The sequence below is a fragment of the Aythya ferina genome (genome assembly GCF_964211825.1).
Source record: "Aythya ferina genome assembly, chromosome: 11".
Classification (NCBI taxonomy): Eukaryota; Metazoa; Chordata; class Aves; order Anseriformes; family Anatidae; genus Aythya; species Aythya ferina.
Window position 1 is genome coordinate 2,987,970 of NC_140307.1, and position 23,576 is coordinate 3,011,545.

At 54.2% G+C, this 23,576-nt stretch overlaps 2 protein-coding genes across 5 annotated transcripts; one reads left to right on the forward strand and one right to left on the reverse strand.

Moving 5' to 3' along the window:
* Positions 1–242: 242 nt before the first annotated feature.
* LOC311442892 (gonadotropin-releasing hormone II receptor-like) lies at positions 243–11,921 on the reverse strand (the record flags this gene model as incomplete). Of its 3 annotated transcripts, none has more annotated exons than XR_014696938.1 (6): positions 11,698–11,921; positions 8,176–8,275; positions 7,659–7,947; positions 6,964–7,093; positions 6,033–6,187; positions 4,734–5,399 (listed from the first exon to the last, which is right to left on the reverse strand). XR_014696938.1 is itself a non-coding variant. In XM_084532607.1 (5 exons), the coding sequence occupies exons 3-5, from the start codon at positions 2,254–2,256 to the stop codon at positions 243–245; spliced, it is 1,113 nt and encodes a 370-aa protein (XP_084388733.1). In that variant the 5' UTR covers positions 2,257–2,339; positions 3,345–4,368; positions 11,698–11,765. The 3 variants fall into 3 exon arrangements, 1 of the variants encoding a protein (XP_084388733.1); XR_014696939.1 differs by lacking the exon at positions 11,698–11,921 and adding an exon at positions 8,455–8,565; XM_084532607.1 differs by lacking the exons at positions 4,734–5,399; positions 6,033–6,187; positions 6,964–7,093; positions 7,659–7,947; positions 8,176–8,275 and adding exons at positions 243–652; positions 959–1,160; positions 1,756–2,339; positions 3,345–4,368 and having other exon boundaries at positions 11,698–11,765.
* On the forward strand, positions 11,905–22,271 carry CILP (cartilage intermediate layer protein). Of its 2 annotated transcripts, XM_084532601.1 has the most exons (9): positions 11,905–12,033; positions 13,422–13,551; positions 14,151–14,234; positions 15,035–15,088; positions 15,983–16,168; positions 17,301–17,615; positions 17,719–17,827; positions 18,401–18,558; positions 19,191–22,271. In XM_084532601.1, the coding sequence occupies exons 2-9, from the start codon at positions 13,488–13,490 to the stop codon at positions 21,536–21,538; spliced, it is 3,318 nt and encodes a 1,105-aa protein (XP_084388727.1). In that variant the 5' UTR covers positions 11,905–12,033; positions 13,422–13,487; the 3' UTR covers positions 21,539–22,271. The 2 variants fall into 2 exon arrangements, with proteins under 2 accessions (XP_084388727.1, XP_084388728.1); XM_084532602.1 differs by lacking the exon at positions 15,983–16,168.
* Positions 22,272–23,576: the final 1,305 nt, after the last annotated feature.

The following is a 23,576-nucleotide window of genomic DNA, read 5'->3' on the forward strand; positions in this document are numbered from 1 at the left end:
ACACATCCATACCAACCCTGCTCACCAGGATGAGGCAGCCAGGACTGTTTTCCCTTCTGTCTGTCTCCAGAAAACAGAAGAAACCCCACACCACACCAAAACACCCCACTGTAGCTCTTCGTGCCCCTCCTGCCCATACCCCCCACACCCTGCTCCTGGCCAGAGACCCACATCTCCAAAAGGCCCCTGTGGGGCAAAGCAGCCCCAAGGCAGTGCCTCCCATCCCCTTTTGGTGGCTCTCCTCAGCACACCGTGTTGACAGTTGTCCCGTTGGAGCCCCCCGAAACCCCCCTGCCATTTCCAACCCCATCTTTGATGGTTTTCTCCGAGGCTGAGGCGGGTTTGTGTCTCTCGTGCCTGGTGATTGCTGTTTCGAGGCCTCTGAGGCACAGCTGCACGTCCTCCCGAAACGAGGGGGTGTACAGCCCGTAAATCACCGGGTCGGTGCACGTGTGCAGCAAGCCAAAGAGAAAGAAGCTGTGGTTGATGTACTCAGGCGTCCTGTGGATCATGGCGGGCTGGAACCAGTACCACAAGCCCAGCAGGTAGTACGGGGTCCAGCAGATGACGAAGGTGGCGACGATCACGACCGTCATCTTGAGGGTCTTCATGCGTGCCTTGGAGATGGGGTCGTTTTGATTTCTTACCAGACCTGGTGACAGAGGCATAAAATCATGGACTCGTTAAGGCTGGAAGAGACCTCCAAGATCATCTGGCCCACCCTACCACCAACGTCACCACTAAACCATGTCCCCAAGCACCAGGCCCAACCTCTCCTTGAACACTCCCAGGGACGGTGACTCCACCACCTCCCTGGGCAACCCATCCCAGTGCCTGACCGCTCTTTCTGAGTAGAAATGTTTCCTCATTTCCAACCTGAACCTCCCCTGGCACAAGTTGAGGCCGTTCCCTCTGGTCCCATCACCGGTTGGACCCCAAGGGGCTGGGGCCTGCTTACCTTTGTTGACCTTGAGCTGCTTACTGATCTCCCAGATGATTCGGGTGTAGCAAACGATCATGATGCTCAGGGGGGTGATGTAGAGGGTGGTGAAGGTGAACATGTTGTAGAGGGTTTCCTCCCACTGCGCTCGGAAGCTGCCGTGGGTAACGCACTGGGTGAAGTTCCCTCCCGGGACCGTGTGCAGGTGGAAGAGGAAAAGCTGAAACCGAGAACCAAATAAGAAGGCGGGGAGGTTTTGGGGCAGAGCACCGCATCCAGGCAGCGCTCCTGGCTGTGCACGACAAGCACCTCCCTGCTGCTGTCGGACCCTTGGAGATGCTCTGGGCTCCCGGCTCTTGGGCTTGGCCTTGACTGGTGGGATCTGGGGTCTGTGAGATCCCGTTTCTATCGCATAATTTCAGCAGCAGAAGTGGGATTTACCCTCAGGTGCCCTCCTCTCTGCTTTCTGCTGTACCACACTCTACTTTGGGCAGTAACTGCTTAGGTTTGAGGTTTGTCTTGGCTCAGTCTGACACGTTTTGCAGTGGAGCAGGGATGCATTTTGGGGAGCTGAGAGCCGCATGGATAAGAAATAAAAAAAAATAATGGAAAATTGAATATTCCCTAGGTTTAATTTAGTACCCTAATGGGGTACAATGACCTCCAGCTATAAGCAAGGTGCAGAACCAACGCAGTGACCGCACCAATTTACTCACCAAAGCCAAGCTGGCGGAGGTGAAACCCACAGACTGGGACAAACTTGTTGGTGAAGCCCCTCTCCAAAACCAAACCCTACAGGGTTTGCCCAGTCCTACCTGCGGAGCAGCCAGGAGCACGCTGCCCGCCCAGGCGGCTCGCAGCAGCAGCCCGTTGCGGCGCCGGGCGCGGGCGAAGGGTCGGAGGACGGCGGCGTGCCGGTCCAGGCTGATGACCACCAGCACCAGGGCGGCCGCGTACATGGCGAAGAGCTTGAGGAAGTTGAGGAGCTTGCAGGAGAGCTCGCCGCCGTACCACTGCACCGTCACGTTCCACACGGCATCCAGGGGCATCACCGCCACCGTCACCAGCAGGTCGGCCAGCGCCAGGCTGAGGATGAGCGGCCGCACGTGGGATTTCCTCCTCTTCCTCAGCAGGCTGCCCAGCACCGCCGCGTTGCTGCACGCCGCCAGCAAGAAGAAGACGGCCGTGATGGCCACGCGCACCTTGGCTGCCTGCGTGAACCGGGGCTCGACCCAGTGCTGGGGGCAGCGAGCGGCTGAAGCGTTGAGGTCCCCGTCCGCGGGGAGGTGGCGGGGAGGCGCGCAGGGCTGGCTCATGCCCTGCCGAAACGCTGGTGGTCAAGGGACCCCCTGGTTGGGGGTGAGGAATGCGGTGTGTCTTCAAGGAAAGCAGCTGGGAACTGGGGACGAATGGGGAGAAGGTGGGACGTGAGGGGCTGGAAGCAAGGCGGAGGTGCCAGCAGCACCCCCAGGCTCTCTGCTCCCTGCCTGTGCCGTGCTGCCCTTGTTGGTGATGCTGCCCGTGTGCCCTGCCCAGACGTATTTTTAGCTCTTTGCGAGGCTGTTGAGCAGCTGTGGAACGGTGGCTGGAGCCATGGGACCAGTGCCTGGCTGGGCATGTCTTTCTTTGCAAGCAGACCACATCTTTTTTAAAGCCCATGATTTCCATTAGCAGGTGAAAGCTTGGTGGTCTGCCTCCATCTCCTGCACTGGACCCCACACCTAGGGGTGGTCAGGAGGGGACAAGGGGCATCCCGTGCTGCCCAGGCACTGGCAGAGGCTCTCAGGAGAGGCTCATGGTGGTATTTGGGAGCCAGGACCTTCCCCAGACCCAAGCAGCACCCTGTGGGGTGCAGGCAAAGCCCCACAGTGGGTGCCCCTCAGCCTGCTCCATGCCCCTGTCCCACAGGGATTTGTCTTCGGGAGGAGAAGCAGGAGGTGAAGGCAGAAACGTGGGCACATTTTGGGGTGGCTATGGGGTGATGAGCACCACAATGGTCCCCCAGGGTTTGGTTTGATCGCGCATTTATTCCCAAGCAAAACCAGCTTGGGGACAGCCCGCATTTCAAGGGCAAATCCTCCCAACTCTTACACACATGAACATTAATGCTCCCACCTGCCAGGAGCTCTCTTAGCATTTTGAGCACCTTCTGGCTTGCCGCTACCAAATTATCACATTCCCTGCCTTTGCACAAACAAAACGAAACGCAGAGACGAAAACTGCCCCTGAGCTCTGCGGGATGGAGACGCCGATGCCTTGCAGCCAGCTGCCCTCCTCCAGCCCCATTGCTGCATCCATCCCCTCCCTCCCCAAAAACAAGCAGAAAAAGCAGTAAAAAGTGCTGATCCACCGGCTGGCTGGGAGAAACCTACGCTAGGATTTGTCCCAGTGGACAGGAACCTACCTGGCACAGACATGCCCCGAAGTGAAGCGAAATGCCCCTTGCCTCTCCAGTGGCCGTGGCTGCACGTCAGGCTGCTCCAGCACCGAGCATCAGCACATCCGTGCGGCACTGCCCTGCGGCAAGCCCTTCCAAAGCAGCAAAAACCTTCCCTCGCCAGCAGCTACGCTCTTTTTAGCACAGGCGTATGCAGGCACGGGCATCTGGAGCAGGCAACACCGACACAAACATCCCCTGTGCCGGCAACGTGCAGCAAACCCCGAGCATGGCAGGCAGAGGTGGGCACCTCTGCCCTCGCGGGCTTAACGAGCTGCCCGCTTTGGGCTTTAATGAGCAGGCAGCGGGGAGAGGATGGAGCTGCTGGGTTGCGAGAAATGGGCAGCGCTCAGGTTGGTGCCTCTGGTGGGGTGGCCAAGCGTGGCCCCATCAGGGAGAAGTGCCAACGCTCGCCGCGTCGGTTTGCTATAAATACAGGAAAATGAGTTAATTATCTCTGGGGTTGGTGATGAACGTCCTGTTGCTCAGACAACGGAGAGGCTCGCAGCACACACAGGCATGCACACCCCCCGGTGATGCTCCGGGACCAGCCGGCTCCCCATGAGCCCCAGTGATGAGCACAGCTATGTGCCCGGGCTGGAAATGCCATAAGGAGGGGATTAAACCCGCAGAAGAACTTAGGTCATTTTGCCACTTTAATAAATCGACTCTTTTCTCTCAATTTTCTCAGTTCCCATCTGGTTCTTTTTGTGTTTATTTCAGCGTAATGCCGTGGGAGCGACACGAAGCCCTGGGATGGACACGGAGCTCGCAGGGGCTTAAAAGGCACCGCGAGGCTGGGGATGGGGAACGGGGCACGCTGCTTCTCCAGTCAGCAAAAGGAGAGAAAAGAAAAGCAAAAGACTTGGGGGATGACTGGTAATAGCTTGGTGATGAGAAGCGATTATAAAAGGGGGCTCCTGGGGACCACTGGGATCCTGCTCTGCGTGGGCCAGGTGCTGCTGAGCCTCCCCTGCTTGCTAGAGCTCTCCTAGGCACAGGAAAAAAAAAGAGTTGTTTGGTTTTTTTTTGTTTGTTTTGTTTTGTTTCCCCTATGTGGTTAGAAGTCAGATTGCACAGCACAGAGGCAGGTGGCTTTGGGTGAAGGCAGTGTGTGGCAGAGCCCTGAGACCAAGGGGACGCGCAGCCACCAGGGCACCCAAGGGACCACCAGACACCGCACCCCTCTGAGCCCCCCCATCAGTTCTGCACCCAAGGGAATGGTGAAAACCAGACCCAGCCCAGCTCTCCCAGCCCTCCTCCCCAAGTGGAGGTTGTCCCCAGGGACACCCAGAGCCACCATGGGCAGAGCAGGAGGGGACGGGGAAAAAAAAGCACAGAAACTGCACAGAAATTGGGTGGGAGCCCATTTATTACAGCAGCCCCAGCCGCCTCCTCGTGTTCTCCTCCTGGCTGGAGCAGGGAGGAATCCAGCCCCCCATCCTCATGCTGCCTTTCCCTTTCTTTGAGCTCCTTGCACCTGCACTGAGGCGATTAAACAGCGAGCCAGGAGCTCGCTCCCTGTTTGTCCTCCTTCCCAGCTGGCTGCCTCCCTGTCTGGAAATGTCCTGCCTGTCCCCCACTGTATGATGCAAGAGAGGGACAGGATTTTTCCCGGGAAATGTAAGCCTTGCTCATGCCACAATAAAGCCCTTGGTCCCTGTTCAGAGAGCATTTTTGTAGCATGCCATCATGCAGAAATGTCCTGGGAATGCATTACTAATAAGTCTTATTTTAAGGGTGTGGCCCCTTGTTAAAAATGACTATTTTTCTCCCGTGTTTGCACAGTAAACCTCTTGTGTTTTCTCTTTTTTTTTGTTGTTGTTGTTGCCTGTCTCCTCAAAGGTCATTTTGGATGCTGTCTGCTCAGCACTGGTTTAGCCATCACATTGTCGGTCTGCGGGATTAGGAAACGGCGCTGGCAGGCAGGGCTGGTTTCCGTGCCCCTGGCCCCTGCTCTTCCCAAATCCTCCTGGGGCTGGGACGCTGCCCTGGGGCCTCCCAGGCGCTGCAGAGGGTTACCTGTGAAAAAAAGAAAAGCATGAGAGGTGCATTTCACATCAGACAACCCGTACAAAAGGGAACACAGCACGGGATGCCACCCCCAAGGTGCTAACCCGGCACAAACACACATGGGGTGTGCGGCTGCTTATCCCCAAAAATCACTGTCAGGGCCTTGGCTTTGCACTAGCAGGAACAACCTGCCTGTCCGCCCCCAGGAGCAACTCCGGCTGTTTGGCCTCTGGCCTTACAAAAGAACAAGGACTGTTTTTTTTTTGCCTGGAGGAGGAGGGATGTGGCGAGTGGAGCCAGCCCGCGGTGGCACCCAGCACCCGTACCCACGTCCCCAGCTCCCTTACAGGTGCTTCTGCAGGGCTGGGTGTCCAAAAATCCCTGCTTGCTCCGAAAAACTCCCCTTTTCAGACTTCTCAGATGCAGACATTTTTCCCCTAATTCTCCTTTTCCTAATCCAAGCCTCGAATTGTCTCTGGAGCAGCTTGTCCAAGGAAATGTTTGTCTCATACTGGACCCGAAACAGAAAGTCTAGTCAGGGACATCTGACATGCAGTGTTTTTGTGAGTAAATACCAGCGTCCATGAAGTCATTTCCCGGGGTTAGCGATGAGCTCAGCCCTGGAACGGCTTCTGTTCTTACCCAAAGTTCACAAGGCAAGCAGACGGCTGCGCAGCTCCCCGTTTTCATCCTGCTCATTAAAAACACATCTGGGCTGCGGCGCGGAGCCAGGGCTGGGGACGGGTCCTGTGCACCAGCTGTGGCAGGGCATCACCCTCAGTTCGGATAAATATTCACTGCAGAAAGCAAGGGGGGAGTGTGTGTGTGTGTGCCTGTCCTCACTGAGCCTGGAGGGAAATTGCATCCCCTGTGCAATAACCCAGGAGGGCTCCCTGTCACCCACCGGGTTCCCTCGGGTGTTTTCTTGCGAAATAATGCCCCGTTTCTGGATTCAGCCTCAGTGGTTGCAGCACTCAGCCCCTTCTCCAGGTGTGTTTTGCCCCCGGAGCTGAGAAAAACGTGCTCTGGATGCTCAGCCCCACGGCAATTCTCAGGTTTGATAACCCGGTGGTCCTGGTGCCGCTGAGCCCAGCAAGTCGTGGCGGGGACCCCAGGCACGTGCCTGGCTGGGATGGTTAAAGACCTCATGGAAAGGTGAGATCCCATGCTGACAGTGCCCTTTCCAAATGTTTGTCCAGATTTCCATCGCCCTGCCTGCAGCAGCAGCTCCTGGGGGTTTTCACCAGCACATCGCCACCGGGGCGCAATGCCCTGCGCCCATCTGCACCACCAAGCCCCAACACCACCCGTTCATGAAGCAGAGCCCAGAGCTGTGCTGCGGCTCTCTGCCTTCAGGAAACCTCTTCATCACGGGGGAAGACAAGAGGATGGAGTCTGTGACTTCAGGCCACTCATTTCTCTCTCCCTCCCCAAGCATCCAACTGAATTCCCCATGATACACATAGGGAGCCAGGCAGGATGGAAGGAAAGTTTAGCAGGCTAAAAAAGAGGATGCTCTCTTCTCTCACACACCCTTCCCCATCCCTAAAGTGGGCAAGAGGGATGAATTTACCTCCTGAGGCCAAACCCCGATGCTCAGCTCCAGCAGCAGCAGGGATTTGGTGCCACGGGTCCCCCTCAGTGCCGCAGCACCACCGGCACCGACCCGGCCAGGCCCTCGCTGCCCAACCTGGGTATTTTTCCTAGGGTGGAACAAGTTATGAAATCCAAATGTTTTCATTGTGACTAACCCACGGAAGTGAACAAGTTTGCCCTTGTTTTTGGATGGATTTTTAGTTGCTGTCCTTGTCGTTGCCTTTTGTGCCCGCTTTCATCCTCTCTATTTTTACGCCTCGCTTCCGTCACCTCCCGGCTTTCTCCCCGCACATCGCCCTGCTCTGCTCACCAAACACCCTCCTCTCTCCCATGCTCCCAAGCGTCTTTGGACCCAAATCTGATTTTTCTTACGGGAAAAGCTCTAACCACAGCTCCTCATGCCCTGAGGAGTGAGGGCAGGATGGAGCCGAGCCACAGCGCTCCCCACTGCCTCCTCCAGCCCTGCTGGGGAGGACCTGGGGCCCCTCGCTGCTTTTTTAGGGTTCACCACCTGCAAACCCATTCCCAACAGGCACTGGAGGTTATCCAGGTGTTGACCCACTCCATCCCAAGCACCTCTCACATCGGTGCAGGGAAAAGCTGAGAGCCCCGTGGGAGGGAGGAGCAGGAGAAGCCTCCCCCAGCATCTGTTTCCCCTTGTTTTATTCAGACCTTTGCCTCTCCAAGCAGCTTCCTGGGTTTAAAAATGTCCTTGGGTGAACTTCATGCAAGGATATCGATGCTTTTCGGAAAGGACGAGGCTGCAGGATGTTTGGTGGCTCCAGATGCCCTGTGATTACATGGGAAGGAGAAGATGCTGTCGGGAAAGGCAGGTGTTTCTGCACCCTCACTTGCTGGCAAACTCTTCCAAAGCTGGAGCGTGGACACTTGGTCCCCTGCAAGCCAGCAGCAGCCTCATTTGTCCCATCTCAGCCCCACACAGCTTGGTGCAATGATTAATCTGAAATAAAAATCACCAATAAAAAAAGCACAAAATCTTGCTATTTCAACAACACTTGCAAATAATTGCATATAATGAGATCAAATTAAAAAAAAAAAAAAAAATGTTTTTTTGATATCAGGGCTTTGTTGTCATGAAAACAGGAGCATTTTTTACAGCACCTCACAAATAGAGTGAAGATCCACCCCAAAAGGGCATGTTTGCTGCCAGTCCTGAGCAGAGCCTCACCTGCACACCACTGAGCAGCTTTTAGCTCCATGCTCAAGTTGGGGAAAAACCAGGTGGTGCTTTACCAGCTTAAATCAGCTGCAGCCCTGCCCGCCTTGACCTGATTGGGAAAACAGAAAAAAAAAATCAGAAAATCAGCAAAATCTGGAGCAGGAAAAGGCACAAGCGAGGGCAGGTCAGAGGCAGCCACCGTGCCGTGCCACCGGTGTGTGTACACAGCCTGGCTCCCAGCGCATCCGAGCCCGCAGCTAATGCCTGTAAATAAGAGCAATAAATTACAGATGTCTTCAGCAGCAATTAATTAATTGCCCGAGCCAACATGTGCTTCCACACAGGATGCCTTTGTCCAGCAGGCAGCTAAACCAAACACCCGGAGGGCTGCGGCCTGGAGCTCTGCCCCTGCTCTTCCTCCGCGGTTTAAATGCCCCCCTTCAGGCGCTGCCCTGCCTCGGACCTCGCCGCGCTCCCGTTGTGCATTACCCAGTGTTTGCAAGAATTTCACCAACCTGGCGTTGGGCAATAATTCACGCCCTGCCGCTCACCTGCAGCGGGGTGGGGTGGGCAAAATTTGGCGTGGTGGTGGCAGGTGGCACCGCGGGGTCCCCTGGGAGTCAGCGCTCCAGGGGTGGCACGGGACCTGTGGTGTTCAGAGGGCCTGGAAGGGCTTGGCCGTGCCTAAATGAGCTGTGATTCTTGATTTAATTTCCCCAGATCGGTCATGTAATTAAAAAGGGATTCACTATGGAGGCATTCCTGGTGCTGTCAGAGACCAGCTAGTGACCAGCCAGGCCGGGATGCGCACAGCAGGGATTGCTCAGTCCCCAAACAATCCTAAAAGAGGTGCAGAAGCGCCACCGAAACCCTTTTGCTGGTCACAAAGCAGTTGGCACCCCTATTTTCCAGCCCGGTGGGCCCAGTTGTATTCTGCCATCAGTTCTCTGAAGCATCTGGGCAATCCCTCATGTGTCTGCTCTGTAAATGCTGCAGGTGGAGGCGAGCTCCACAGGGCCAGGGGCGAGGGTTTAGCCTCTGAGCAAATCCTTCTGGGGGGGGAACGCCGCCTCGCTCCTTTTGTCCCAGCCACAGCCCATAAATTCTCATCCGTGCAATAAAAACAAACTACAGTAGTTCATTTTTTGGGCCCTTTCCCAAAGCTTTTAGGCAGCTGGGGTTTGCTTTTGTGCTGACGAAGCGGTGGAGGAGGGCTTAAGCGGAACAATATCGCGGCGGCTGCGGGCGCGCTGGTGCTTCAAACCTCAGGGCGAGCCCCGGGGACCCACGGCATCTCCACGTCTCCATCCAAACCCTGGAAGCGGCCGTTCCAAGTCCCGGGATGTCAAAAACAGGGCTTAAAAAACAACAGCTCGGCACCGGCCACCCCTGGAGCATGGCTGGGGAAGCGCTGGGAGCCAAGCGCTTCGCGAAACCCCGGCTCCCAGCTCGCCCCCCTGCAACACGCAGCCTGCCCCAGTGCGCCCGGGACGGAACAAAGTCATCAATCAGTTCTTGGAGCTCCCACCTCCGTAAACAGGAGCGAGCCCAGGAACACAGAGCAGGGGAAAAAAAGCATCAGCTCCCTTCGGTGCGGCGCAGAGGGCGCGGGCGGGGAGGAGCAGGGCTGCTGGTTCCACCACGGCCCCATGGACCCCGCAGGGTGCAAATCCCATAGGAGCCCTGAGCACGGTGATTTTGGTGATGGTCGCTGTGCCGGTGTTGTATCAAAAGGGCAGGAGGCACAAGTAGCCAGGGCGAGCATCACTGCCCTGTTTTCCCATTTTTTTTTTTTTTTAGAGGGGCAGGAGGGGAGCGATGGAGGCATCCAGCGAAGGAGTCTGGGGAGGGAGGAGGTGAGATCTTGGCACCGGTTTGGGGGGAAGCATTCAGCACGGCCATGTTCACATAAATGCACTATTGTCTTCTAATTACACATCGGTGAGACAGTCATGGAAAAAAACAGAGCCAGCAGAGCCTCCCCGGGGCTCCTCCATGGCAGGGGAGCAGGAGGGGAACGTGGCTTCTCAAGACCTTGGCTTCATGCAGGAAAACGTCAGTGATGGAAGGGAAGACACGAGCCTGTCCAGGCTTGCTGCATCCTTCCCTGCCGGCCATGGGGCACGGCAGCATCCCGCTGACCCCTCCGAGCATCTCCCGGCTGTGGTCGGAGCTGGAAGCAGGCTGAGGAGCTGCTGGGGCTGGCATCGTGGCCGCAGTGAGGATGCTGAGACTTGGCACTGCCAGGCTTTCTGGCTTTCCGGAGGCGTGGGTTTTGTGGGTTTTGTGCAAACCAGACCCAGATGCAGGCACGGCTGGGAGCAGAAGCCAGGGCTGCCAGCAGCCAAGCCCAGGGAGACCCACTGCCTGCCGAGGTGAAATGCTGTTAAATCTGGTGCTAATTGATCAAATTCCTCTACTCTGATGCAGAACCAGGTGGGGCCGGGCTGCAGCACCTCTCCTCACAGCACCCCAGCACATTTTGGCATGGCACAGCCAGGGGAGGATGCTTGAGCGTGGCCGAGCTCCGTGTTTGTATCTCAGAGCCTCCGGCTCGCTGGACATCCCTCACCCAGTGGAGAAACCTCCTGACACTTTCTGGCACATCCCAGTTGTTTGCTACTTCTGCCTCGTCAACAGAAACAGGAGTCGGCGCCGGGCACCTCCGATTATTTTGTTATGTGACCCCGTGATCGATGTCCCTCCTGCACCGCTCCCTCTGGCAGCGGGGCCGGGAAGCATTACTAAGCGGGCAGCCTGTCCCATCACGTCCTGTCCCATCCCACCCCATTCCATCCCTTTCCATCCCATCCCACACCCCACTGCCTGTCCCCATCCCCAGCACAACACGGTGCGTGCGATGCCACGGGGCAGGCGTGTCCCTGCACAGCTCCACGCTTCATTTCCAGAGTTATATGGGGAAAAAATGTGGTTGCCCTGCTCTGGGGGGCTCTCCTTAGGGTCTTTGCTAGCTCTGCCCATGGTTCAAGTGAGATGTGGTTGGATTTATCCACAGGGAGGGTCCCGGGAAGGTTGTCATCCCTCCTCTGCAGCTCGGGGCTACCCCAAGGTGTCTGAAACATGCATCCCTCCACGTCCCCAAAACCCCCAAAACCCCATAGCATCCTCACCTGGTCCCAGCCAGATCTAGCACAGGGGGGAGAGGACAGCAAGGGGGACAGCCCTGCCCCAAACCCACTGAGTGTGGGGAGCCCCCAGGCACCAGGGGGGCACCGCCTTGCCCCAGACCAGGCGAGACCCCCAAAATATCCTTACCACAGTGAGACACAGGCAGGACCCTGTGAGATAACCACCTGTGAGATATCCCTGCACAGAATTACCACCAGCATCCCATTTGTGTCCGGACCCAGTACAAGCCCCGCAGCCCAGATTAACAACAGCGACAGCACCGTCACCCATGGGACCACCCCAGGACACGGCACGGAGCCCCCACATCCCCATGCCGAGCTGCAGCCACGCTCCTGCAGCGGGGCAGGGCTCCGTTCCCCCGAGCTCTGCATTCACCATCACCTTGCCGGGGGCTGTCCAGCCTGCAGCTTCCCCTCTCGTCCGATCTGCTTTTGCTCGGCGGCCCGTGGCGCGGTGCCACCTCCGGAGCCGCACGCCGCGCTATATAAGCCACCTCGGCGCACAGGCTGCGGGGAGGCTCGCGCTTCGCCCACTGCAGCAGCAGCACCGAGCCCCAGGGAAGCTCCTGCTCCTGCTTTCCTCCTGCTCCTGCTCTCCTCCTCTGCAAATTCCTTCTTCCCGCAGCTGCTCCGAGCCCTCGCTCCCCCGGACCTCAGCGTGGCTGGCGGCGAGAGGACGGGACGTTCCTTCCTTGAGTACTTTTATGGTTTTTTGTAGGTAAGAGCGAAAAAGGAGAAAAAAAAAAAAAATCCTGCTAAGTTTTTTTTTTCCCCTCCTCTCTCCGTAGCAGGCATTATATAACTCTGCTGGGTAATTAAGGCGTAATTACAAGTGGCTGTGGCTGTGGAGGTGGGAATTCCTCGCTGGGGGAAGCCCGAGGGTGGCTGATGGCTGGGTCTATGCGGGGCGTGCTCGGGTCGGCGCTCGGCGGCATCGCGGGGCTCCCATTCATCCCAGTGCGACCTCCTGCTCGCTTACTGGGCTTGGCACGGGGCTCCAGGACGAAGGCTCTCTGCTCCCACGGGGCTGCACTGCCTTGGGCTTGAGCCCACCTGCCCCGGGGGGAGGACGTGTCCCCCGCACCGGCACGAAACCCTGCGCCGAAGGAGTGGCGGCCAGCTCCCGAAATAGCCTGCGAGTGGGAATCGGGCTTTCCGCCCGCATTCATTTTTCCTGGTTATTGTCTGGCTGGAAGTTCGTGACCCCGCCGTAAGCCCACAAAATCCCGCTCATGTGTTGCTCGTTATTTGTGCTTGACTGGGAGCCGCTGGGCTGTAATCAAAGCGTTTCCTATCCCCAGAGCCCCCGCGCTCGGAGAGGTTCGTTCATGCCACCTGCAAGCAGCAAGGTGCTTTTGCTGCTGCTGACAGCCTCGTTTTATGGGTAAACTGAGGCACTGAGCACTGACAGCAGCTTTTTCCCCCCAAATGCATTAATTTTGGGTGTGGAAACAAAGCACCTGTAGCTGCAGCTGGTGTCAGTGTGGATAAGAGCAGCCCCGACGCTGGGTACCTTCCGAAATCAAATGCTAACCACAGGGCTACGTGATTTATGAAACACCAGCTGCAGCAGCCGGGCTGGGGGAGAGAAACACAGAGCCTCAACCCCTCACCTCTGCATGCAAAAATAAAAGAAAAAAGGAAAATATTTGGCATCTGGCTGCAAGGGCTTGGCTTGTGTGTGGGGTTTTACGCTCTCAGAGGTGCTCAGGAGCCTTCCCCTCCTTGGACATGCCGCAAGCAGCGGGACAGGGCAGAGCGGGGCGCGGGGGCCGAGGGGAAGAAATGTTTCTCTGCAGAAACACTTAGCCTGCGAAATGGCCTGGCAAGGAGATGTCGTTAAAAAGCAGAGCTCTGCAGAATAGATTTGGGGAGCAGGGCTGAGATGCGACAGCAAGAAGCAGCGGGACACGGCACAGATGTGCCACCTCTGCCGGGGGACGGGCTGCCCTTGGAGCAAAACCTTCTGCGATTTCTTCTGGGTGGTGGGTGCCAAATGAGGCTGGGAGGTGGTGGCCCTGCAGGGTGTTTCGCTGGGAGAAGCATCCCAGAAGCAGGTGGCTGGCACCGCAGCGAGCCCTGACCTGGCCGTGCTTCTCCCTGCAGGTCTGGGGAAGGCGCAGGACGGCTGCGGGTACTCGAGGAAGCCCCTGGTCACCTCCGGACACCACCATGGTCACTGCGAGAGGATGGCTGCTGCTGCTGCTGCTCCTCCTGGAAGCCTCGGCCGGTCTAGGTGAAGGTCACCCCTTGCTAGTCTTGTCCCCGTGCTGTCCCCAGCCAGGGGACACGGGCAATGCCATGGGTGGGCACGGCGAGGGCGGGCACCGCATCCTCCTCTCCAGAGCCATCAGGACCCTGCCCGCTCTGCTCGGGAGGGTTTTGCAGAGAAACGTGCTTGCAGGCTCTTTGGATTTGTTTTCCGAGGCTATACAAGAATTTCGCCCTGAAGTGCTCTGGCCGGATGCCCAGGGGATAAGAACAGGGAGGGTCAGTGCTTAGCGGGGACGTGCCCAAAAAGCCCGTCCTGCGCTGGGCAGCTTTGGGCTCAGCTCCCCGGTTTAAGGCCGAGCTCATCCCCTCGGGTTCATTTCTCCCCCATGTAGGGAAAGGCAGGATGTGCTTTATGCCTCCAGATATAAAAAGATGATTTGGTCATAGCTGCTCCAACACAAAGGGCAGCGAGCCTGAAATGCGACAGCACCGGGGGAAATCCCAGCAGGAGGGACACGGGGAGGGCTCTGAGCACGGCCAAGCCATGCCCGACCACTCACATCTAATTAACTTATTATTAATCTGTTTTAATCTCCAATTTGTTAATTTGTTGACCCCTAGGTCAAAGGCTTCTGAGGCAAAACCTCGGCAGGATCCAGATAGGACAGAAAACCTTCAGCCCGCTGGTGATGCTCAGCTTAGAGAGTGAGTTGTCTCCCACCTCGGGTGCCTTTCCCTTGCTGGGAAAAATGATATTTGCGCGTATTTATTTTTTTTTCCCCAACCTGAATTTTAAACCAAATCGGTTCATGGGAGTAGGTGGGACATTGAGGCAATGGAATAAATGCTAATCACTCGTGACCTCCTGTCGGGTTTGGGCTCTCGCTGACACACGCCGCTGGCTCCTCTCCTGGAAAGCTGAAGGTCAAGTGCATGACCACAGCCCGGCCCAGGAGGCTGGGGACGGTGCAGCGAGGGCATGGCGCGTTACACCCAGCCCTCCCACCCCACGGCAGGCGTCTGTCCCCCCAGCGGCCTGTCCGTCTGTCCTGCATCCCAGGGTGGGGGCTCGGGGGCTTCCCATTCTCCCATCCCACTCCTGTGGGGCTGAGCTGTGGATGGAGGGGAGATTGGAAGCTCAGAAAATATGGACGTGGGCGGCCAGGCAGAGGGTTTGCACCTCTCCCTTCTGCGAGCTGAGAGGGGTTTTTAGGGAAGCTGTCAGGAAAATTGCAGCTTCCCAAATTTCCCCTCCAAGTGGATGGTCCCCAGTCGTGCTGTGGCTGGAGCTCGCAGAGCAGGTGTTAAATTGTGCTGCTCTAGGGAGAAATAAAGCAAAACCTTGAGGTTTTGGCCAACGCCAAAGCAGCACCTGCCCTTGGCTGTGAGCAGGGAGCCAGCAGCTCTGTTTTTACCTCTGGGAGTCGGTGTGCAAGCTCTCCCTGGGCTGTTCAGCTGGGCTCAGTGCAGCCACGAGGGTCACAGCGCACGTCCTCTGCCCGCAGGAACGAGGAGCAGCTCTCGCCGGGGAGCCCCGACCTTCGCCTACGCCAGACACAGTACGTCCCAGTTTCATTTTCAAACAGTTCAGCCCGTCTGTCTTTCTAGCAAGTAACCTAACCTGGGTTACAACAAAGCTGGCGGGAGAGTAGGTGTGGGAGATGACGTGGTACCCGCACGCGTTTCCAAGAGACCTCATTTTTAGAAACTTTAGTCACAAGTGCATCCTCGTAAACATTATTAGAACATTGTCATTTAAAAATAAGCCCAAACCACACGCTTGGAGTGGATCTCATCCATTCAGGCAGCTTAGACTAATACCATCTAGTAGCCTTTTAAAGAAACTCCTTTAAACATCTAACCGCAAGCTAAACTTTCTGTAAACCCCTTTGTATTTTACGAATCAGCTGGTCCCCAAAATGCTCAGCGTGCTCAGGCTTCTGTTTCGCAGACAGTAAAGCTGGGGCTCTCAACAAGACACACGCTTCCCCTGTAGAGAACATATGCTGAAGCATGCTTAAAGACATTCAATACGAGCATACCAACAATTTTACCTTTTTTTTTGTTTGTTTTTTATTTAACCACATTTGAAATGCAGGCGAGCACTGCCCCTCAGACAGCATTTAAATGACAATGTGTGTTTGATTTCCTTTAAGCCAAAGTTATTCAAAACTAAGCATGAGCTGCGTGCACTCTGCACCCCTTGAGTTTATCTTAATCATCCTGAATTCGGTAGCCTGCAGGGAATTAAGTCAGAAGCATTCAGGCGCCTTCTCGTGCTTTATTTCCCAGCTCCCTGACCATGCTTTGAGTTTGTTTAATCCATGTGGTGCGTGATATCCAAATACAATCCCATATTCAGAGCTATATAGAAGCTGTTAAGAAAGCTGCCTGTTTTGGGGCAGCCAAAATGTAACGTGCGTGTCAGTAACACACCCGTGATGTTATTCAAGGTCCGCTGGTGCAAGACTCAAAAAGGTTTTTGTCTCCATGGTCGAAATGGAGCGAGTGCTCGGCAAAGTGTGGCCAAACCGGTGTGCAGAAGCGTACCAGATCCTGCCTAGCTGAACGCCTCTGGGGCATGCACTGTAATGAAGCAACTGAGGAAGGGCGGCTCTGCATTGGACATGTTTGCTCAGGTGCTCCTATAACATCAATTACCTCCTGATCTTACCACTGCACGGGTGGTTTTCTCCCTCCGTGGCCTTTTTTCCATCTTTCTCCTTGCCAGAGTTCTGAGGGATGCAAAACCAGGCAGGGCTGGAACACACCAAGGGAGCAGAGCACGGAGACTGGATAGCCAAACAGCAAGATGAGGGGGATCCAGAACCAGGAAAGCAACAGGAACCCATAAAGATCCTGGGGATACAGGAAAAACTTGTAGTCTTGATACAGCAGCAGCTCTCAAAGTGCAGTCAGGGATTGCAGGCTGCTGCCTCCATGCACCCAGGCCCAGGAAGGAGAGGAGTAGGAAATACTGAATTGCTATAGCCTCACAGCTTATAATTAATTATATCATTCTTATATCCCCCTTTTTAGCAAATCACTCTGAAAACAGTCTATTTTTTTCTCCAAGAAAGTTGTTTCGGGTTTTCCCTGATTTCTTTTATTTATTTAGAGCAATTAAAAAAAAAAATCACAGAGCTGCTGTACAGGGATGTTCTGCGATCATAAAGGAATGACCTGAAGCCTTGCAAAGGGGAAGAAATGGGAATTATTTAGGATTAACTGCTATAGGCGATGACAACATTTCAGAATCACTGTTTGGGTGACCACTCATTAGACCCATCAGATAATGCTCGTTTAGCAAATTACCTGTGTCCTGAACAAGTCAGGATACAGTTGAGAAAGGGGAGACAGCTTTTAAAATACACCAACGCTGTGACATTTAGGTGAGTTGGTAACAGAAACCTACAAAGTTGAAGGCTTTTGGATTTGTGATTTTGCCAGGGTTCAGCTAAGAGCTCACGTGCAGATCTGGATTCAGGTTTCCCTGAAATTCAGCCCTTTGGGGATGGTAAATAAAAGTTGCTAGCTGTAATTATATCCACGTGGCTGCTTTCTACTAATTGTGAGGTTCAGCACTACACCACCCCCGTGTTTCTAATGCGCAGCTGTTGATAATTGGTAAAAAAAAAATATGCTTGGGATACAATTTATTCCTTATGCCCTATCTGCCTTATTGCATCTAAATTAAAAGCAGGCACGAGACCGTGCTGTGAGCGTGATGGGGCCTGGGGCTGCTTTCTGACCTGCTTGTCTCCCCTCCAGCCTGCAACATCACGTGCCCCATGGGCCGGGTGAACGCCGACTGCGACGCCTGCATGTGTGAGGATGTGACCCTGCATGGAAAGGTTTCCCTCGAGGATGGCTCGCCCGCTGCCGACGCCCGGGTCTACCTGCAAGCCAAGAAACTCAAGCTGTTGACAACAGCCGACAACAAGGGCACTTTTAGGATCCCCGGGGTCTGTCCCGATGGCAAAAACACTCTCAAAATAAAGAAAGCCAAATACGCCACGGCTGCTGTCACCGTGCCTGAGACCAACAGAAGAAACCTGGCTCTCCAAGTGCAGCTGCAAAGATCAGGTAGCCCTGAAGAGATGGGGAAAGTCCGGCACAGCTGAGAGCAGGAGGCGTTATGCAGTTATCAGAAATAAGACTAATGAGGTGGCTTTTCCTTGTCCTGCAGGCAAACCCTACATCGTCAAGAGTCCTGATGACAAGGCGAGGAGAGTGGGGCAGAGCGTGGCGCTCTGCTGTGATGCCGTGGGGACTCCAGTCCCCGACCGCTACCTCTGGTAAGGAACTTGAGTTTGATCCCATACTCTCAGGGTAGGGAGAAGTCTTAACTGGTGCACAGACTTGATTTTTACCTCCTTACTGTCCTACATCAAGGCATTGTTGTTGTTGTTTTTTAAAGCTATAAAACAGTGTGCTTAAATACACAGAGAAACCACCGCTACAACTGATGGGTTCCTGGAGATTTGCAGAGTTGGCATTTCTCACAGGTGCAGTAATGTAATCTGCACAGGGACTTAATGGAAAAAACATTCAAATAGGGGTTTGAGAAACCTCACCAGGTGTGACTGGCAGCTGTGTCTGGAACTGGTTTTAGGTGAAGTCCCTGTAAGGATTTGTAGCCTGACTAGCACCCCTTTCAATGCCGTGGAGTGATGTTTTTAAGTGTGACCACAATACTGAAAGGGCAGCTCCTGGGACGTAGCTGCTCTGTGATACGAGAGGTGAAGCTGATGGAAAAGGTCTGGCAAAATCCATATTGCAGCATGCAGAGTGGGCAGGATCCAGCCTTTGCTTTGTACCAGTCATTTAATCAGTCTCCATCCTATTAACTCTCTGCCTCTTCCTGGCAGGTACCACAACGGCTCACTGCTGGATCCCTCCATATACAAATATAAGAACAACCTGATTCTGAAGAACCTCAACAGAGGCCAGGCGGGAGAGTATTTCTGCAAGGCCAGCAGCGATGGGGGTTCAGCGAAGTCCCAGTCTGCCAAGCTTTCTGTAATAGGTAAGAAAAACGCACACGATGCACTCCAAAACAGCTGGGGAGGCAGTGGGGTGCAGAAACCAGTGCTCAGAAATCGTCACACACGTGGGAAAGAAAAGGCACAGGAAAAATATTCAGCCTTTATCTCACGCATCCGCTAGCGGATAAGCCTGAGCGAGCTGGTTATCAGCCAGATGCTCTCCACAGACTGGAGCTCTGGATTTCAGATGACCTGCCAAACTCCATTTGCTGGGCACGGTCATTTCTCACTGTAACTGCTGCCTGGCGTGTGAATTTTTTATTTATTTATTTTGAAATCTTGGGACCCACCTAGGTCTGTCCGTAGCCAAAAAGCCAGGGCAGCTGCAGAACATCTAGCTGAGGCTGTTTGATGGCAGTGGCAGGAAAGCAGGAGCTGGGACACTTCTGCAACCAGCACAGCTCTTAATCACGTACCTCGAGTTACAGTTGAGCACCTGCTCCACTGAAACAAAGGCCAGATGAACTCAGCTAAACAAAATTCTGCAGACCATATGCTTTATCGCTGCAAAAACCTGTGGTGGGAAGCAATGTTTAGCTCTGAGGGCTTCAGACCACGTACAGATGACTGTACAATTATTTCCTGCTGCTCATTAAGAAATCCTATCCAACAGGAAGGCAAGAGGCAGCCTGCAACCCCCAGCCCCAAAGCCACCTCATCCGTCTTCCGCACGACTGTTTCCAGAAGGCAACAAATTCGTTCTACTACGACGTGGGCAAATGCCCGGCGAAGACCTGCGTTGGGAAGCTGGATAAAGGACTGCGGTGTAAGGACAACGTTGCCTACTGCTGCGGGGCAGCCAAGATGGAAACGAGAGAGATCTCGTGCAATGGGTACACGCTGCCCACCAAGGTCACCGTAGAATGCGGCTGCAAGAAATGCACCGAGACCAGAATAACGGTTCGAGGCAGGGCCACGGCAGCAGATAACGGCGAGCCGCTGAGGTTCGGCCACATCTACATGGGGAACAAGAGAGTGAGCATGACCGGCTACAAGGGAACCTTCTCCATCCCCATCCCCGCAGACACTGAGAGGCTGGTTCTGACTTTCGTGGATCGGCTGCAGAAGTTCGTGAACACAACGAAGGTTCTGCCCTTCAAGGAAAACGGAGGCGCTGTGTTTCACGAGATTAAGTTACTAAGGAAGAAAGCCCCTGTTACGCTGGAATCCACTGAAACCAACGTGATTTCTTTGGGAGAAATGGAAGATGATGATCCAATTGCTGAATTAGAAATTCCTCCCGACTCGTTTTACAGGAAGAACGGAGAACTTTACAGAGGCAAAGTGAAAGCCAGCGTGACATTTCTGGACCCAAGAAACATCTCAGCAGCTGCTGTGACACAAAGCGACCTGAACTTTGTAGATGAGGAGGGAGATGTGTTCCCACTCCGCACGTACGGCATGTTTTCCGTGGACTTCACTGATGAACGGGGCACCGAGTCCCTTAATGCAGAGGAGGTGAAGGTTCATTTGGACGCTGCTCAGATCAAAATGCCTGAGCACCTGCAAGAGATGAAGCTTTGGTCGCTGAACCCCGAGACAGGATTATGGGAGGAAGAAGGGGATTTCAACCTGGAGAAAAGTAGGCGGCGCAAAAGAGAGGAGAGAACCTTTTTGGTGGGAAACATGGAGATCAAAGAAAGGCGGCTTTTCAACCTGGACGTCCCAGAGAGCAGACGGTGCTACGTCAAAGTCCGAGCGTACCGAAGTGAGAGATTTCTGCCAAGTGAGCAGATCCAAGGGGTAGTGATTTCTGTTATAAACACGGAGCCAGAACCAGGATTCTCCTCCAACCCCAGGGCATGGGGTCGTTTTGACAGTGTTGTTACTGGTCCCAACGGCGCCTGTGTGCCAGCTTTCTGTGACGAGCAAAACCCAGAGGCCTACGCAGCTTATATTTTGGCAAGCTTGGGGGGTGAAGAACTTGAAGCCGTGGCCTCCGCTCCCAAACTTAACCCTAATGCTATTGGGGTCCCACAGCCATATCTCAACAAGCTCAACTACAGGAGAACGGACCACGAGGACTCGAACACCAAGAAAACCGCTTTCAGCATTAACATGGCCAAGCCAAGCACCAATTCCGCCGATGAGAACAACGGCCCTATTTATGCCTACGAAAACCTAAAAGAATGCGAGGAAGCTCCATACAGCGCCGCTCACTTCAGGTTTTACAGGATAGAGGGAGACCGGTACGACTACAACACCGTCCCCTTCAGCGAGGACGACCTCATGAGCTGGACCGACGACTACCTGGCGTGGTGGCCTAAGCCCATGGAATTTAGGGCCTGCTACATCAAAGTAAAAATTAACGGGCCCCAGGAAGTGAACATAAGGTCTCGCAACATGGGCGGGACGCATCCACGTACCATCGGCAAGCTCTACGGCATCAGGGACGTGCGCAGCATCCGTGACTCGGAGCAGCGGGACGTGTCGGCGGCCTGCCTGGAGTTCAAGTGCAGCGGCATGCTCTTCGACCAGGACCGTGTGGACCGCACGCTCGTCAAAGTCATCCCTCAGGGCAGCTGCCGCCGCGAGAGCGTGAACAGCATGCTCCACGAGTACCTGGTGAACCACCTCCCCATGGCTACCAACAACGATTCCAGTGAGTACACGATGCTGGCGCCTCTCGACCCGCTGGGGCACAACTACGGCATCTACACCGTCACCGACCAGGACCCGAGGATTGCCAAGGAAATCGCTCTGGGCAGGTGTTTCGATGGCACGTCCGACGGCACCTCCAGAATCATGAAGAGCGATATCGGCGTCGCGTTGACTTTCACCTGTTCGGAGAGGAGCGCAGCCGAGCAAAGCATCTTTGAGTCCCAGAGGAACTCGGGCCAGCAGTCCATAGTGGTGCCACCACCCCCGAGGGAGAGTCCCGCGTTCCAAAGGCCGCTGGGGATCCGCCAAATCCCCCAAAGCAGGGTCCCGATGAGAGGTCAACGGCCTTCCTCGTACTAGAGCTGTACAGGAGTCTCAGTAAAGTCAATCACATTTGATTCAAGATAGCCTGAAAGGCACATCCACCTGCAAGTAACTTCACTCAAAGCAGGTAGATGTCATTATTTCTGAGAAGCGGTTAAGGTGCCTCTTTTTTTTCTTTTTACATTGCACCAGAAAGGAAAGATAAGGCCAAAACTGGGGGCCAGTAGTTGTAGTGGGTTTCTGCCTTATTAAAAGCATCCAAAAAAAAAGTTCTGCCTGACTTTAAAAAAGCTTCACGGTAGCCTAAAGAGAGGATTAAACACACAGCTCACTTAAGACGTGTACATAAGACATTCTCCTGGTCTGCATCTGCAGACTTTGCCAGCCAAAGTACCTGTACAGTAGTTGATAACATGAAAAGGAATAAACTGATTTCCTCATGCTGAATTCAACTGCAAGGTTTTGTACTTGAAATGTAAGTATTTTATTTATTTCTAGCTTGTTTTAGATGACCGTATTCAAGCTAAACTACCGGCAGCTGCATTTCTAAGAACTCACATGCTTGACAGCACAGAGAAGCCATGTGGATTTGTAGGCTCCACATGGATAAAATTATGGCTCTCTCTTGCTTCTTGCATTATTTGAGAAGAAAATCCTTGCTCTACAATAGGGTAGATTAATAAAAAGTCATTTTGTAATTCTGACAATGCTGTATTCTCTTTGTGTTTGACATGCCCAAGTAAATAAACCATGCGTAGAGCTGACAGAAGAATAATCTGCAGAGTTTCTTTTCAAAAAATGGGTCAAAGCTTTTAAATGCAAGACTGATCCTGGGTATGGGAAAGTGGTTTGGTGGGTAGCTGCTGCTCCCTTTAGTCCAGGGCTTTGCCACAGCACGCTGCATTCAGGGAATCTCCAGTCTCTGATCCACAAGCAGCACCAGAACCGTGAGATGGGGAGAGGCAGCGACTGTTAGGGGGTGCAGAGCAGCAGGGATGAGCACTAAAAGGGAGCAGCAGGGCTCCCAGAGGGGGGACAAGATGGGAGGGAAAGGGCTTTAAGGATGACAGCAAGTCAGGGAACGTGGAAACATGGCTAGGAAGTACAGAAACAGTTCGGTTCCCCTCCATGTTCAGCAGCAGTGCACGGCACACTGCTGGGTAAGAAGCTGCTCCTAGCTGAAAGCACACATGGCCACAGAAGGGGTCAGACAGACAGTGACCCATCACTGCCCTATCAAACCCCTACAGCCTCCCCCCCACTACTTCCAGAGAGCAATTGAGGACCTCACCAGCACAGAATACACTGTGTTTACACCCAAATGTATTCCTGTCAATACACTTTTTGGGTGCAGGCAAGCCTCTAAGCCTCCAACACTGAAATCTTCACGGAGAGAACACAAAAAGGTGGGCAGTGTTCCTGAATTAAAGCTGAATTCAAACATGCTCCAGTGTGGATTTCCCTCTCTCTTATCACTCAATCCTCTCCTACAGATATGAGGACAGTTCTGCTACAGACCTCTTCTGTGTCTTACCTACAGCTCATGAAGGGTCTGGTGAATGTTTCAGTAGCCTTTAGCAAGCTCTGGAACAGGCTCTCAGGCGTGCCATGGAGCATCTCAGGTATTAAACATAGATCTGTGCAGTGCCAACGCAGCCTGAACTATGGTTGAAAAGAAAAAAAAAAAAAACAACCTTATAATCCATGTTTTTATGTAAATTGACAATTATCTAAGAGAAACGAGAAAAGAGCTGTGGAATACTCTGGCACATCCTTCTCATACCAATGAATTTAGACTGCGTGTGTTTTCTTTTGTGTCTAGTCTGCTGCAAGAGCTTGGCGCGGGCTTGGGCCAAGGCAGCCAGTGGGGAGCATTAGCTCGGACCTTCCCACAGAGCTCTTGGCTTGCACTGCAGACTCGCAGAGAAATGCCTCTTCTCTCCATTCCCCTCCTCCTCCGCAGCCAGCCAGCCAAATCCTGGCCCTGGTTTCATCACTTCGAGGGTGAAGTAACACAAATGACTTCTACAGACCAACCCAGGAGTTCCACAGAGGAAAGCAGGCTCAGGGGCTG

Coding starts and splice junctions, on each gene's coding strand:
- CILP (XM_084532601.1), top strand. CDS start 13,488: ATGGTCACTGCGAGAGGATGGCTGCTGCTGCTGCTGCTCCTCCTGGAA. Junction 17,616..17,718: donor AGTGCAGCTGCAAAGATCAG/GTAGCCCTGAAG, acceptor CTTGTCCTGCAG/GCAAACCCTACATCGTCAAG. Junction 17,828..18,400: donor GTCCCCGACCGCTACCTCTG/GTAAGGAACTTG, acceptor TCTTCCTGGCAG/GTACCACAACGGCTCACTGC.